At 34.4% G+C, this 17633-nt stretch overlaps 1 protein-coding gene across 5 annotated transcripts in view; it reads left to right on the plus strand.

Moving 5' to 3' along the window:
• Positions 1 to 4317: 4317 nt before the first annotated feature.
• STK31 (serine/threonine kinase 31) overlaps positions 4318 to 17633 on the plus strand; it is a 123973-nt gene continuing 110657 nt past the window's right edge. For 2 of the 5 annotated variants that reach the window (XM_057504587.1, XM_036877788.2), the window contains exons 1-5: positions 4318 to 4454; positions 6097 to 6143; positions 6230 to 6282; positions 12262 to 12360; positions 17213 to 17287. In XM_057504587.1, the coding sequence (XP_057360570.1) occupies positions 4396 to 4454; positions 6097 to 6143; positions 6230 to 6282; positions 12262 to 12360; positions 17213 to 17287 (333 nt within the window). In that variant the 5' untranslated portion in view covers positions 4318 to 4395. Of the gene's footprint in view, positions 4577 to 6096; positions 6144 to 6229; positions 6283 to 12261; positions 12361 to 17212; positions 17288 to 17633 lie in introns of all 5 variants that reach the window. The other 3 variants (XM_036877795.2, XM_036877806.2, XM_036877827.2) reach the window with 3 other exon arrangements.

Here is a 17633-nt window from a genome sequence, read left to right on the forward strand (position 1 = left end):
AGAGCCCACTGATGGAAGAAGGGAAAGCCCAGATCCCCTTGAGGAAGAATCCTCAAGTGTATATGATAAACATCCCCTTGATCCTTCCCCAAAGGGGGCAGTCATTTAACATCATTTACCAGGGTAACTATGCAGGGAGATAGGCATACTCAGATTTTTCAACCAAAGACAGTTTGATATAAAGTCTGAGCTGATATGGATCCTAACAGATCCAGAACACTGTGGTCTCTGGTTTTATAGAAGCCCAGTGATAAATGGAGTCCTTGCCAAAGTCCATCTTAATGGGTTCAACGGGTCTGGCCCCACTCTTTGTTTATTTCTATAGTCCCTAAATATATATAATTGGGGTAGGTATACTTAGAAGCTGATAGAATCCTTGGGCCTACACTGATAGCTCTTGCTTCTTGCCCTAGATGCTTCTCAGGTGCCGTAGGCTTGGGTCAGAATTAATGACCTATGGGCCTCCCTTGACCAATGAGTTATGTAGACAAAAAGTCAGTAAGAATATAGGAGACTTGAACAGCTATTAACCGGCTTGGCCCAAGTTACATTTATAGAACACTCAATCTAATAACAGCAGAATGCACATTCTTTTTTTTTTTTTTAATGCACATGAAACATTTACTAAGATTGATCATATTCTAGGCCATAAAACAAGTCTCAATACTTAAAGATCATTCAGATCATAAAGCATGTCCTCTGACCACAATAGTATTGAAAAAGAAATCAGTAACAAAGATATCTGGGAAATCTCCAACTACTTTATAGTTATATAACAGGTTTCTAAATAATCCATGGGTCAAAAAAAAAAACAGAAGAGGAAGTGTTTTTAATGGAATGAAAATGAAAATATAATATTTGTTGGATTCAGCTAAAATAGTACATAGGGGAAATTTATAGCAGCAAATGCCTGTATCAGAAGAGAACAAAGATCTCAAATCACCTTAAAGAACTAGTGAAAGAAAAGCAAATGAAAACTAAAATAGGAAAAAGAAAATAATAAAGATAAGAGCAGAAATAGAAATAGAAAACAGAAAAGCAATAGAGAAAATGAATAAAACTTTTTTTTGGAAGACCAGTAAAAGTGCTAAACCTCTAGCTAGACTGATCAGCAAAAGACAGAAAAAGATAGAACATACAAATCACCAGTGATAGGAATGAGGGTGGTGACATAGATTCTACAGATATTAAAAGGAATATTATGGAATGTTATAAAAACCTTATGCCAGTTAATTCAACAACTTAGGTGAAATGGATAAATGCCTTGAAAGATAAAAACTAAGAGACACATTCAATAAAAGATAACCTGATTAGTCATATATCTGTTATATGCTACTTAGCTCATATATCAAAGAAATTGAGTCTGTAGTTTAAAAGCTTCCTACAAAGAGAAATTCCAGGCCCAGATGGCTGTACTATGAATTTTACCAAATATTTAAGGAAAGAAGATTACCAATTTAATACAGATTTTTCAGAAAATTGAAGTTGGGAGTTCTTTTACAACTCATTCTATGTGACCAGCATTACTATTACTCTGATTTGAAAACCAGAGAAAGACATTACAAGAAAAGAGAATTTCAGACCAATATTCACTTAAACACAGATGCCAACATTCTTAACAATTTCAGCAAATTGAATAAAAGAATATATAAAAGGATAATACATCATTATTATGATAATCATGATCAAGTGGGTTTTAGACAAGGAATGCAAGGTTGGTTTAATATTTGAAAATCAATGTAATGCATCACATAATAAGCTAAAAAAGAACCATATAACCATCTCAATATATGCAGAAGTATTTGACAAAATTCAACAGGCATTCATGATAAAACTCTCAGCAAACTAAAAATAGAAGCTAATTTCTTCAATTTGACAAAGGATATCTACTAAAAGCCCATAGGAACATCATACTTAATGCCAAAAGGCAAATACTTTCCTCCTAAGATTAGCAACATGGCAAGAATGACTGCTCTTATCACTTTTATTCAACATACTAGAGGTTTTAGCCATTGTAATAGGCAAGATAAAAGAAAGAAAAACATTCAGATTGGAAAGGAAAAAGAAAGTCTTTATTTGCATATGACATGACCATCTATGTAGATAATTCTATTAAATCTTTAAAAAATCTACCACTAAAAATAACAAATGAGTTTAGCAATGATGCAGAAAACAAGATCAATATACAAAAATTATATCTATATACTAGCAACAAAATAACCAGAAATTGAAAGTAAGAAAATAATACTGTTTACAATAACAAAAATAAGTCTTTAGGGATAAATTAGACAAAAGATATACAAAACATTTACACTGAAAAATACAAAACTCTGCTCAGAAAGCAAGATGTAAGTAAATGGAGACATATACTGTGTTCATGCATCATAAGATTCAAGATTATTAAGATATGAATTCTCAAATTGATCTATAGATTCAATGTAATTCCAATAAAAATATCAGCAGACTGTGTAGACTGATAAGTTAATTCTAAAATTCACACAGAACTGTAAAACTGAAACTGAAAAAGAACAAGATTGAGAGACTAACAGTACTTGTAAGTCTCAAGACTTAAAACTACAATAATCAAGATGGTGTGATTTTAATCTAAAGGAAGCGAATCAGTGTAACAGAAAAGAGCATCCAGCAATACACCTGTATATATAAGGTCAGTTGATTTTTGACAATGGTGTAAAGGCAATTCAATGGAGAAATGACAACATTTCAACAAATGGTGCTGGAAAACTTGGATATCCATATGCAAAAAAACCAAACTTATTCATACTTTGCATCTTATATAAAAATTAACTCAAAAAAGAATTATAGATCTAAATGTAAAGCTTAAACATGTAAATGTCTAGAAGAAAATACAGAAAACTTTTGTGACCTAGGTTTGACAAGACATTTCTTAAGATACAGCACAAAAGCATGATCCATAGAAGACAAAACTGATACACTGGACTTCATCAAAATTAAGAGTGACTGCTCTTTGAAATACCCTTTTTAGAGAATGAAAAGACAAGCCACAAACTGGGAGAAAAATATTTGCAAATCTTAAGTTGTATCCACAGAATATAAAGAACTGCAAAACTCAATAAGAAGACAAGTTAAAATATGGGAACACATTTGGAAACTTCACCTAAGAAGGAATATGGATGGAAAATAAACACTAAAAGATGCTCAACATTTTTAGTCAATAAAGAAATACAAATTGAAACTACAAGAGGTGTCATTATATATAAATATCTAAACTTAAAAACACTGACCATATAAAATGGTGAGGATATGCAGCAACTAGAACTCTTAAACACTGCTGGTGGGAATATGAAATAGTAAAACTACTTCATAAAACAGTTCAGCAGTTTCTTTAAAAAAAAAAATACAGCCATATGACCCAACCATTCTATTCCCAGGTATTAACCCAAGAGAAATGAAAACATATGCCATACAAAGATTTGCACATGATTGTTCATAGCAGGTTTTGTTAGGATCAAGCCCAGACTTGTTTATCAAACAATCCAAATGTTTATTAAAAAGTAGATAAGTTGTATAACTATGCAATGGAATAGTGCTCTCAGGATTAAAGAGCAAGAAACTGTTGATATATATAAAATGGATGAATCTCAATTATGTTGAGTGAAAGAAAGCAGACAAAATGTACATACTGTATTTCAATAACATCAAATTCTAGAAAATGCAAACTAATGTATGGTGACAGCATAATCTGTCACTTGGAGGAGCCAAGTATTATGCAGAGGTATGAGGTAACTTATGGGGGTGAAGGAAATGATTATCTTGATCTGTAAAGATGACTTCAACAGTGTATATGTATGTTCATTCTTATCAAATTATGCACTTTTAGGTTGTGCAGTTTACTGTATGTTGATTATACTTCAATCAATCTCCAAAAAATGGGGAGAATTTTCAACTGTTGTGCAAGATTTGCCACATGTGTAATATCTGCACATAACCAGAGAGCTAAGATATATTATTGTTTTCTTATGTGAAAAAAAAAAAGGCTGCAACATCAGAGAGATCTGATGCTAAGTTTGGGCTGAGAAATTCTTGCAAAGCTACTAATCTGAAAATCACAGTCATTTACCAAAATCAATTTCCCCTTTCCATCTTGTAAAAAGAAAGTTGGGATTCTTCTAATTTGGTTTAAATCAACATGAACAGATTAGGAAGTTCACGAAACCCATTACCAGGCGTCATTATTTGAAGCGTTGAAATGACCAGGCATTACTCCGCAGGTGCAGGGTATAAACTCCCTGCGTGCGCAGCCTCCGCGCTGTGCTCCCTGTGTGCGTGGCCCCTCGTGCGTCGCCCCGCCCATCGTGCCCCACCGACCTCGGCCACAGCGGCCAAACGAACGAGGCGGTGGTCCCAAACCGGACGATGGCGCAGAACCGCGCGCGCAAGCGCAGGGTGGAGCTCAAGTGCTCGAGGCCCCCACGGTATGTTTCTGCACGTGCGCGGAGTGGGCAGAGGGATCCGTGGTGGCGGCGGCGGAATCCGGAGGGCCTGTCATGTGGGGCCCAGGGCATTTTTCTAGCGTTTCTGTAGCAGAAAGTGTGAGGTCAGTAAGTCCTCTTGTAGTTGGCAGGTCAGATGGTGGCCTCGTCAGGGACCTGTTTTCACCCCTGGTTGCCATTAGGCCTCCAGGTATGGGGCGAGGCCAATTTCCTGGCCTGCCTTAGCGTTTGAGCCGCCGCCTAGTTGTGAGGGTGACAGGGATCCCAGCCGCTGAGTGCCCTGCCCAGAGGCGAAACCGGCTGGGGCCTGCGCGTTCTCGGTGAAAACGGTGTTGTAGTTTGTAATTCTGCCTTCCTGCAAATTCTGTGCCATTTTAATGTCAAAATCCCTCATAAAATAGTTGTCAAGGAGGGGCCTGGACTCACTTATCCAAAACTCTCACCGTGAACTGTAGATTTGTAAGTGCCGTTTAGTAATCCAGGTCTGTAGCAGGTGTGTTCAGTATTAGTTCCTTCATAATAGTCACGGACAAATCTTTTGACCCCCTTTAAAATAAGATTTTAAAACTATTATAGAAATAGCTTCTTAAGACTGTGGTGGGATTTCCAAAATGAACATTTTCATTTTTACTAAAGCCAGTGTCTTTCAGTAAAATATAGTCCCCCCAAACGGTTTAGATTACAACTTAGTTTTACAACTTTTGCCCAATTAAATTCCCTTTGATCAGTCTTGGGAGAAGAATCCTTTGTTTTGAAGATGTTTTGATGCTATTTTATGTGAAAACAAATTTTAAGTGTTAGCAAAAATTAGAAGAATAAAGTTTAAAAAGTTTTTATGACCCTCTTTTCCCCCATGACACAGAGTTAACATTTCTCTTTCTGTAGTGGAGAGAGCATTTGGTACTTTGGTATAGTGATGCTCTTAGGTAACTTTTAAAGTTCTTAAATAAATCTATTTTCAATTTCACTTAAAGAACTAACATTTGTGGATGTAAAATGCAATATTCTAATGTGTAAGGATAAAATTATAAACTACTAGATGTTTATTTTGAAATATTTTGTAGGTGGCATAGTATAATATGTAATGAAATTACTTTTGCTAGTGGGCAAAATTTGATTCATTTTATAGTCTTATTTTAAGACAGTCTAATTGCAGGCTGTCTTCTAAAGCAGAAACCATGGTACATTTTAAAACTGCTGGTCTGAAGCATTTGTTATCTATATATTTGTAGCATTTCTTTTTGTTTAAATTGTGAAAATCTTGCTGTTGTTTTGGGAAGGCATTAATTTTTAAAGAATGTGCACATTGTTCTGAAGTATTTATGTAACTGATCAAAATGTGCTTCAACTATCTGCTTCGGTGTAAATTTGTACAAGTTTGGCTTAAGAGGTAATTTCAAATAAGGATTATCTATGATGAAATTGTAAAATACAGTACACTCAAAACAAAAGAATAATTGAAGAAAATATCTTTAAGATCTTAATATAGAGTTTGAATTTTAATAATTTTATTTAGGACAAAACATACTTGTGAGAATTTGAATGTCATATGGTTTCATCTTTCTTTATTCACTGTTAATGGACAGATTATTAGAACCTAATTCAAGGTATTGAATTGTTTTAGTTTTTCAGGAAATGTCCAGATGGATGAAGATACACATTACAATAAAGGTACTGACACTAAAAAAATTTTTTTAATACAAGAGCTAGATATCTTGATTAATTTCTAATTTCCTTGCATTGTGATTTGGTTTTAGTTGAAGATGTGGTTGGAAGTCATGTGGAAGATGCAGTAACCTTTTGGGCTCAGGTAAATAGCAACTTGGTTGATTTCCTCTCCTACCCCTTCCTCCACTCACCCAGGTCCTCTCCAACAAGAACAAAAATAAAAACCTGGGAATGGATATATATCATCATTTTCAGTACCTAATTTTTATTGACACTATTTAACACAAGGCATTATTAGAAGACAAATGACTACAGCTAAGTTTAATACCTGAGTTGTGAGTAGTATGCTTATAGTACATGGAGTTTAAGAATAAAACAGCAAGATTGTAGTTGTGGTTTCAAAATTTCACACAATGTAACATCAACAATCTAAACTGCCCAATTACTGGAGATTCTGAGAAACTTGTATTTGTGAAGTTTCTGCCCCATCTAGAGGCCTTTTATAAGCTTGGGTCTTGAAACATACTGAGTTTTTAAATCTGTCATTTTTTTCTGGTGGCTTAATTCTTTTTTTTATTGAAGCATAGTTGATATACAGTATTGGATTCAGATGTACAACACAGTGATTCAACAGTTATATACATTGCTTAATGCTCACCACAGTAAATATGTAGTTAACATCTGTCAACATAAAAATAAATTACAGTATTATTGTGTATATTCCCTGTGCTGTACATCCATCCCATGACTAAGTTACTTTAAAATTGGAAGTTTGTACCTCTTTATCCTCTTTACCTATTTTACCCATCTCTGTGCCCCCTCTCCTTCTAATGGCTTAATTTTGAATTTGAGATACATTATCTTTGTCATCAAATTGGAAGCACCAGTAGAATAGTCCCAATTTTCTATTGGCAGGTTTCAAGTCAGATAAGTTTACTGAGTTTTAAATACAGAGCAAAGCACCAAAGTGCATATGTTCCAGAATTTAAGAAGATGAATCCCTTTCCTGCACATAATAATTACTAATTTTTAATTTTGTGAACTACATATGATATGGGAGGGAAGGGAAACACATTTCTCTATACTCCCCACAGCTTGAGAACTCCTTTTTGTGGGAGTGGAGTGAATTGGCAAGTATGGAGTGGCATTATGAGAAGAAAAGTTAGAGAAGAATATGATGAACCCAAAGTTCTTAAATCTATGTAGAAAACATCGTAGAAGGGTGATATTCATAGAAATTTGTGGCAAATTGTCTCTCGTGCAGGTATTTTCTAAAGGATGCCCAAGTGTTCTGGTTCTATGCCATTGTCTCTGTATTAATAACACCTGTGCCACTCTCAACAGTGTACCAGGTTGGATGATAAATTATGTGTAAGCTCGTTATATAAGAACAACATTCATTAACTTAAGACTTTCTAGACCAGCATTGTCCAGTGGAAGTATAATGTGAGCCACTTAAGTAATTGAAAATCCAGCAGATGCATAAGAAGTAAAACAGGTGAAACTATTTTTTACGTATTTTACTTAACTCAATATATCCAAAATATCCTTTCAAAATGTAATCGTAAATATAGTAACAGATGTTTTCTTTTCTTTTTTTCATATTAATGTTTGTAATTTGATGTGTATTTTAGACTTATGGCATGTCTCAAATCAGACTAGCCATATTTCTAGTGGGTATTGGCTTCAGTATTGTTCAGCGCAGCTCTAGACTTTGATTTCAAAAGACACTTAGGTTAAGCTGCTGACTGAATTTAGAGTTGTTATTTAAAACTGGAGTGAGCAAGCTTTTTCTGTAAAAGATTAGATAGTAAATATTTTAAAGATTGTGGGCCATAAGAGTCTCTGTTGCAGCTGTCCAACTCTTATCAACTCTGCTATTACAGTGTAACAGTGGCCATAGACAATATATAAACAAAGAGGTGTAGCTATGATCCATTAAAACTTAATTTACCAAAACGGGTGGCAGAAGCCGTAATTTGTTGTGATTTCAACCATGAAGTTGAGGCTCCTGCAGAAATTTAAACACATTCATGAAGTTAGAAAACATGTCTTAAGTGGATGAAAAGACTGAGGTAAAACTAATGGTGTCCATATGAAACAAATGATTTCAAGGAGCAAATTGTATAATTTGGGAATGAGATGTTGATGAAGAGTAAAAAGATTTAGAAATATGTGGAGGCAGGTCAAGACAAAGATCTGCTTATGTATATTCTCTGTTTTCTGTCATTACAGATTTCTGCCATATAGGCCATGTAAATGAGAACACTTTATAGAATTTTTGGTAGACCAGTTGGATGAGTGGCAGCTGAAGGAATATTTAAGTATTCATCCTCCATCTTTATTTGAAAGAAAGAGCTTCCATTTATTTTAGTCCATATAGCTACACAATCTAATTATGTAGGCTATTTTGGCATATTCTGAACTTTGAGAGCTAATTTCAAGGGTTTGTTCACAAAGTCTGCTTCTAATGTGTTTTGGGGTCAGTTTAAATTCAGTTCCTCTTTTAACTGTACAGCAATAGTGATATTTATCATGATGTCCTTGGAACTGCTCTTTCAGAGTGTTTTTTCAGTTATCAGATATAATCTAATCATTTCTTTCTAGCCTTACTGAATATTTTGTGAACATATACCTATCTATCTATCTATCTATCTATATAATTAATAAATTAATTTTGAAATAACTTTAGACTTACAGGAAGGTTGTACAATTACTACAGAGGTTTTCATTATCCCCTTCATCCAGCTTCCCTTAATGCTAACGTTTTATGTAGCCAGAGTACAATTATCAGAGTACAGCTAACATTTGTACAGTGCTATTAATGGTTAATTATGGTCCTTATTCAAATTTCACCAGTGTTTTCATTTTTTTCTGTCCCAGAATCCAATTCAGGATCCCACATTGTATTTAGTTGTTATCTTTAGTCTCCTCCAACCTTTAATAGTTCCTTTATTTACCCTTCCCTTCCATGACTTTGACATTTTTGATGAATACTGACTGCTCAATTATTTAGTTATGAGTATCCCTCAGTTTGGATTTGTTTGATGATTTCTCATAAGATTGGCACTAATACAAGTGCCAGTGATGTGTTCTTTTAAGTGCATCATATTGGGGATTCGTGATGTTGATATATAACATTATTGATGATGTTAATCTTGCTTGGTTAAGGTGGTAAGTGCTGGGTTTCTTCACTGTAAAGTTACTGTTTTTCCTTTTGTGATTAGTAAGTGTTTCAGAAGGAGATACATTGAGACTATCTAATCTTGTTTCTCTTCAACTTTTCACCCACAAATTTTATTATTTATTACTGTGGTGTTTGCCTAATGATAATTTTCTATCCTCATTCCTTTCCACGTTTAGTAATTGGAATCCATCTGTTAGAAGAGCTGTCTCTTTATTTATTTATTTACTTATCTATCTACTATCTATCTATTTATCTATCTATCTATCTATCTATCTATTCAGATGTTTATATGAATACTGACTCCTGGGTATTCTGCGGGATATAATAATGCTGTCCTTATTTATTTTGTTGTTTAAATTGTTACAGCTTTGGCCATGAGGAGATTGTTCACATTGGCTGCTGTGCCTTTTAAACATTTAAAAAAATGTGCCCCATTCTTTTTTTTGAGCATTTCCTTTATTTCTGACACCACCAGGATCATCTTTTATCTTTCTTTCCTAGCCTTGGAATCAAACACTCTCCAAGGAATCTTGGTTCCTTTTATTGGAGAATAGTGTTTAGAAATCAAGATCAGGGCACTAGGTGTGCTTACTGCTACTGGGATGTCATTTTTTCTAAGCCTGTCAGCAGACAGAGCTAGGAAATAAACATATGTATGAAACCCACACACATGCACATCTATATTTCTCTCTCTGTGTGTCTGTTTTATGTATGTGTATATGCACACAAATGTGTAAACACATGCATACATACATAAACATACTATGAATTTGTATTTAAACCTTCCATTGTAATCTGACACTGCAGATTCATTCTAGCCTGTCTTCCTTATTTTTAATTTCTTTCTCCTTGCTCTCATTATCTACAGTGTCATTTGCCCAAAATGTGTTACCCATTTTGAACAATTAGAATTTGATCTAAAGTAAAGAAACAGTTGCTTAAAGTTACATCTTTATATGATTTAATACTATTTGGTATCTTAGTTTGGATTCCAAAAAATTTGAACTAACTAGGCAGTAAAAATTTTCTGTATGCCATTTTTTTTAAATGCATGGTAGCTTTATTTATTTATTTAATTTTATTTTGGTATTGTTAATATACAATTACATGAGCAACATTGTGGTTACTAGATTCCCCCCATTATCAAGTCTCCACCATACACCCCATTACAGTCACTGTCCATCAGTGTAGTAAGATGCTATAAAGTCACTGCTTGTCTTCTCTGCTATACTGCCTTCCCTGTGCCACCCCCTTACATTATGTGTGCTAATCATAATGCCCCTTATTCCTCTTATCCCTCCCTTCCCACTAACCCTGCCCAGTCCCTTTCCCTTTGGTAACTGTTAGTCCATTCTTGAGTTCTGTGAGTCTGCTGTTGTTTCGTTCTTTCAGTTTTTGCTTTGTTCTTACGCTCCACAGATGAGTGAAATCATTTGGTACTTGTCTTTCTCTGCCTGGCTTATTTCACTGAGCAGAATACCCTCTAGCTCCATCCATGTTGTTGCCAATGGTAGGATTTGTTTTCTTCTTATGGCTGAATAATATTCCATTGTGTATATGTACCACATCTTCTTTATCCATTCATCTACTGATGGATGCTTAGGTTGCTTTCATATCTTGGCTATTGTAAATAGTGCTGCAATGGGGTGCATACGTCTTTTTCAAACTGGGTTCCTGCATTCTTAGGTAAATTCCTAGGAGTGGAATTCCTGGGTCAAATGGTATTCTATTTTTAGTTTTTTGAGGAACCTCCATACTGCTTTCCACAATGGTTGAACTAGTTTACATTCCCACCGGCAGTGTAGGAGGGTTCCCCTTTCTCTGCATCCTCGCCAGCATTTGTTGTGCCTATTCTTTTCTATGTTGGCCATCCTAACTGGTGTGAGGTGATATCTCATTGTGGTTTTTATTTGCATTTCTCTGATGATTAGCGATGTGGAGCATCTTTTCATGTGCCTGTTGGCCATCTGAATTTCTTCTTTGGAGAATTGTCTGTTCATATCCTCCGTCCATTTTTTATTAGGGTTATTTACTTTTTGGGTGTTGAGGCATGTGTGTTCTTTATATATTTTTGATGTTAACACCTTGTCAGTTATGTCATTTACAAATATATTCTCCTATACTGTAGGATGCTTTTTTGTTCTGCTGATGGTGTCCTTTGCTGTACAGAAGCTTTTTAGCATGGTGTAGTCCCATTTGTTCATTTTTGATTTTGTTTCCCTTGCCCGGGAAGATACGTTCATAAAGAAGTTGCTCATGTTTATGTCTAAGAGATTTTTGCCTATATTTTTTTCTAAGAGTTTTATGGTTTCATCACCTACATTCAGGTCTTTGATCCATTTTGGGTTTACTTTTATGTATGGAGTTAGATAATAATCCGGTTTCATTCTCTTGGATGTAGCTGTCCAGTTTTGCCAACACCAGCTGTTGAAGAGGCTGTCATTTCCCCATTGTATATCTATGGATCCTTCATCATATATTACTTGACCATATATTCTTAGGTTTATATCTGGGCTCTCTAGTCTGTTCCATTGGTCTGTGGGTCTGTTCTTGTGCAGTACTAAATTGTCTTGATTACTGTGGCTTTGTAGTAAGAGCTTAAAGTCAGGGAGCATAATCCCCCCCTGCTTTATTCTTCCTTCTCAGGATTGCTTTGGCTATTCGGGGTCTTTTGTGGTTCCATATCAATTTTAGGACTATTTGCTGTGGTTTGTTGAAGAATGCTGTCAGTATTTTGCTAGGGATTGCATTGAATCTGTAGGGCATTTTTATAAAGAACTCATTTGAATTATGGAGAAATACTGACATAAGAATTTGATTTAATTTCTAATGTTCTAGAATCTTTAAAGTACTGTGGGAGGTAGAACTCCCAATTGTATAACACTGTCAAAGAATATTTTACTGACTTTTATGCTATTCTATTCTTCCTTCTAGAGTATCAGTAGAAATAAGGATATTATGAAGATCAGTGGTTCACTGTCTGAAGCTTGTCCCCATGCCAATTCAGTTTTTGGGAATCTTGATCCAAGGAAGGTGAGCCATATTCTTGGGTATAATTATTCCATGACTTGTGTTAACTTTCCTGTGTCTTTAGATACTGTTTTTGGAATTTTTGATATATTTCATAGGAAAAGGCAAATTGTCAGAATTTGTATAAACTATAGTCATAAACTTATTCTTTAAAAAATACATATGGACTATCTGCTTTGTACCAGGGACTGTGTTAAGCTTTGAATATATGTGGTGAGCAAAATGGGGAACCCTTGCCTTTGACACTGATTCACAAAAAATCTGTAAAAGATGTCTATAGAGAATAATTTGACAATCTTTTTTCTTCTTTTTAATTGAAAGTATAACTTATATACACTAAAGTATGTATCTCTTAAATATACAGCTTGCTGAATTTTTACATATGTATGCATCTGTATGATCACCACCCAGATCAGTATACTAGTAGTTCCATCATCCCAGAAAATTCCCTCAGGCCCCTTCTCTACCAATTCTTGGTCAGTAGTCTCCCTAACAGAGGTAATCATCATCAGACTTCCATCAGCATAGATTCTTTTGTCTCTTCTTAAATCTTACAATATGTACTCTTTTGTATATGTCTGGCTTCTTTTGTTCAGTATACTTCCTGAGGTTCATCCATATTATTGTGTGTAGTGTATTGGTAGTTTGTTCTCAAGCTATGCAGTATTTTGTTGTATAAATATACTACAATTTATCTGTTTTTCTTTGTTGGGAATTTGGATTGTTTGCAGTTTTTGACTATTCTAAATTAAACTGCTATAAAATCCTTATACAGCTTTCTATTGGATGTATTGACTGATTTCTTTTTAGTATATACCTAGGAGTAGAAATGCTAAGTTAGAGGATAGGCATATTTCATTTTAGTAGGTTCTGGCCAAACAGTTTGACAAAAGTACTGAACGAATTTTCATCCTTACCCACCAAATATGAAACTCCCAGTTCCTCCATGTCCTCACCATCCTTTTGCATTATCAGTCTTTTTAATTTTAGCTTGTCTGATGGTGTGGAGTGTTGTTTTGTGATTTTAATTTTATTTTCCTAATGAGTGCTGAGCCTTAGGCATGTTTTCATAGTTTTATTAGCCATTTGGATATCCTCTTTTGTGAAGTGCCTATTCACATCTTTTCCCTGTGTTCAAGATTGTCTTGATTTTGTAGGAAGTTCTAAATATATTCTTTGTATAGTCTGGATATGAGTCCTTTGTCATATATATATATTGCTAGTGTCTTCTCCTAATCTTTGGCTTCCCTACTCACTTTCTTAGTATGTGCTTTCTGTTTCCCATTTAAGACCACTTTACTTATCCTAAGGTCATGAATATATTCTATGTTTTGTTTTTCCCCTAGAAGCTTTTACCTTTTGCATTTAGGGCTGTGGCTTACCTCCAGTAAAATCTGGTTATGTGAAGTAGAGGTCAAATTTAATTTTTTTTCATATGGACATCCGATTATGTCAGCACTATTTATTGAAATGACCATCTTTTCTTTATTGAATTTTATTGGAATCTTTGTTCCAATAAAACCAGTGACTGTATATGTGTTAATCATCCTTTTTAAGGAAAAAATGCCTATAATCTTGGATGCATCAATTTCTCTGCCAAGAGTTTACCCTTTGTACATTTTTATAAGTACACAAATATGTTTTGCAGAGATTTCATTGCAGCATTAATTGTAATAGGCAAATTACATGTCCTTTAACTTATTACATGATAACTAAATATCCTTTATTTAATATCTTTCAATATAATACTATAGTAGTAGTAATAATAGTAGTAGTAATGGCATTTATTGAGTCTTACCCTGTGTGAGGCAGTATTCTAAGCAGTTTGCGTGTATTAACTCATTTACTTCTCACAGAAACCCTGTGAGGCACATGTTAATGTTTTATATATTTTTTTGAAATTGAGGCACAGTTAGGATAACTTTATGGCAACCACCAGCTAGTTAATAGTGGATCAAGTATTCAGACTCACAGAGATCACCTTCTTAACTGTTACCTTATATTGGAATAGGTAATGAATTATCTTAGATCCTATGTGGAATACTAATTAATCATTTTGGGGGCTGATAACAGGGTAATGTAAATGTAACATTTAAGGCGGCTCTTATGTAATTGTAGGTACCTCAGAACCTCTTTAAATTTTGTACCATGAGTACCTGGTTTGCCTCACCTGGCTCCAAGCCCTGGTTATTTAAAGGAGAGTAGTAGATCTCTCTATTTTGATATGAATTGAGGTACAAAATGGTGTATGTAAAATGAGCCCATTTGTATAAATACAAAAGCATAAACATATATCCTAGTGTAGAGTAAAATTAGTGTAATCATAAAATTATTTTCAGGAGGTGCAGGTTGAAGAACATTGGGAAGAAGTCTTATTTTTGACTCCTGAAATACTTTGATTTTCTTTTAATAAAATGTCTTTATTAGTTTTATTTTAAAATACTTAAAACCCTAATGGCATATATAAAAATGTGTAAAAAGAAGAAATTTAGAAGAAAGGAAGAAATGTAGCTTGGAGCTGAGCATCCAAATGGATAAGGTAATGCAATTAGTAAAGGTTTTAGTTTTTAGTTTTAGCATCCTTGTTGTCTATGCCTTTTTAATAGTGTTAGAAGTTAAGACATACCTACTTTTCCTCTGTTCAATGCAAAATAAATTATTTGCTTTATGAAATATCTAGTTTCAATAATAGGTTCTCATTTTTAATGATTACTCAGCCAGGAGTGGATGTACTTTGTAAATTTTCCATAGTGATTGAGTTGTTGGTTCTCTTGTTTTCATCATGTAGGCAAGTCATGGGTTATGAATAGTGGAGTTGTGGAAGGAGACTGAGACCAGGCACAGAGTGAATATATAGTTCTGACTGTGTTTTAAAGACAGATCTATTTGGGATAAACACATATATGAGGGTTGTTGTGATTATTCACACTGTCAGATCCAAGAACTTCAGATTCCTCAGTTTGACTGGGTACCATCTCTATTCCTGGATATAAGTAGTCCCACCCCCTACCTAGACTGAATTGCAGTGATACACCATTTCTGTCACTTGCCTTATATTGAATTGTTTATTGTATTGGTATATTATTACAAAGTCTTTTTTAAAATTAAAGTATCATTGATACACAATCTTATGATGGTTTCAAATATACAACACAGTGGTTCAAAATTCACCCATATTATCAAGTCCTCACCCCCTCCAGTGTGGTCACTGTCCATCAATGTAGTAAGATGTTACAGTCATTGACCATATTCTCCATGCTGTACTACTGTCCCCATGACCAACCTGTAATGTGATTGCAAATTATTGTGCTCCTAAATCCCCTTCTCCCACCCTACTCTCCCCAAACTCTTCCCTTTTGTAACCACTAGTTCTTTCTTGGTGTCTGTGTTCTGTTTTGCTTTATTACAAAGTCTTAAATGAAGATAATGTGTGATCTTTTTCAGAGTTTCAAATTCAATAGGGCTTTTGATTATCAGCTATTTTTGCTGTTAAATCTGTTTGCTTACAAAAAATGAAGATGGTTGGGAGAGGGTACCATGCCACTGTGCTCTTTCTTGCCTTCCAGTTGTTGAATGTTACCTGAGGGAGCCAGATTTAAGTGCTAATTGACCATACCTGTCCTTTGTAGTGTTTGTTTTGTTAGGTATCTATTTGTGTGTCTGAACTGATTTGTACTTTGTTGCTTTGGGAAGTTGAAGAATTTTACCTTTCACACTGTGTATTCCTTTTGCTTTAAAATCTGAATTTGTCCTAGTTCAGAGGGATACACTTAAAGTCAATTTCAAATTCATCACTTAAAGCAGTGTTCCTTAACCTCTTTCATTATGCTCTTCTAAGGTATTTTTCCCTAATGGTCTCCACTCCTCTGTTAAACTTTGGAGGACTATAAACCATTGTAATACCTAAGATTCTGCCCCACCCCTGAAAGAGCAGTTTTCACTTTCTTGGGGATAATGTTCCCCCCCATTGAGAATATATGATTTCAAGTGGTGATCAACCTGGGGTCATTTTTTATCCCCTACTTCCACCCCCAGGAGACATTTGGTAATGTCTGATGACATTTTTGGTTGTCACAGCTAAGAGGGGACGCTACTGGCAATGTGTACGTAGAGCCATGGGGATGCTCCTAAGCATCCTACAGTGTACAGGACAGAGGATAGCAACTGCCGCCCTGAAAGAATTACCAGTCTCAAATGTCAGTAGAGCTCAGATTGGGAAATTGACTTAAAGTATGTAAATTTTGTTCTTCTTTTATTAAATAATTAAAATATAAATTTAAAATAATTGAAGGCTCAGTATTAAGGATATGACCTAATTTAATTTTATCTACTTAATAGCACTAAAGTCCTTATGAAGTAAAAAGTGTAAAAATTTTTCATGACTGGCAGAATATATGGATCCCACATTGAGAATTAGACTTAGTGGCATGTACTTGGAATGTTTATGTTTTAAGAACAATTAATTGTACTGGTTATATTTTCAGACATTAAAACAGTATGATTTTAAGCCTTTGATGCTTGTGCCCCCTTTTTTTTTTAAATTTTCTGTTTTTTATGTCTTTCCTTACCCTAGCCCCATTTTTTTGGAGAAGCCAAATAGCATAAGGGATTCTGCAGTTAGAATACCTGATTTTGAATACTGGTTCTACTACTTATTAGCTTATGACTTAGGGCACAGAATAGTGAAAACAAAGTACCTGCTTCATAGGGTGTTATGAGAATAAAATAGGTTATTACATATAAAGTGCTTATTGACATATAGTAAGTGCTTAATAAACATAAACCATTGTTCTGATCTAATCATGCTTTGCCTCACTAAAATGCCAAATAATTTTCTTTCTTTTTTTCTTTGTAGATTTATGGTGGATTATTTTCTGAAGATAAATGTTGGTACAGGTGCAAAGTACTGAAAATCATCAGTGATGAAAAGGCAGGAACAAGTGTTCAGTTTTTTTGCTCTAAGGAATATTTATTCTGGTTCCAAAATTTGATGATTATTTAGCCTTTCATTGGTTATTCATACTGGTAATAAGAATCTGGTTCAACTGAACTTATAAAGTGATCAAAACATGTTTTTTTTTTAGTAAGCACAAAAAACAATAAATGGCTTAAAAAAATCCAGGATAGATTCAGGAATATGTGTCTGAATTTAAATTATCATATAATTATCCTGGATTGTCCAAGAATAGATTACATAATTTGTGGATTATTTTTGGCAACTAGTTGGATTTTTGTACTTCAGTTCTTAAAAATTATGTTTGGTTTTTGCTGAGTAA

The sequence above is a fragment of the Manis pentadactyla genome, chromosome 7 (genome assembly GCF_030020395.1).
Source record: "Manis pentadactyla isolate mManPen7 chromosome 7, mManPen7.hap1, whole genome shotgun sequence".
NCBI lineage: Eukaryota > Metazoa > Chordata > Mammalia > Pholidota > Manidae > Manis > Manis pentadactyla.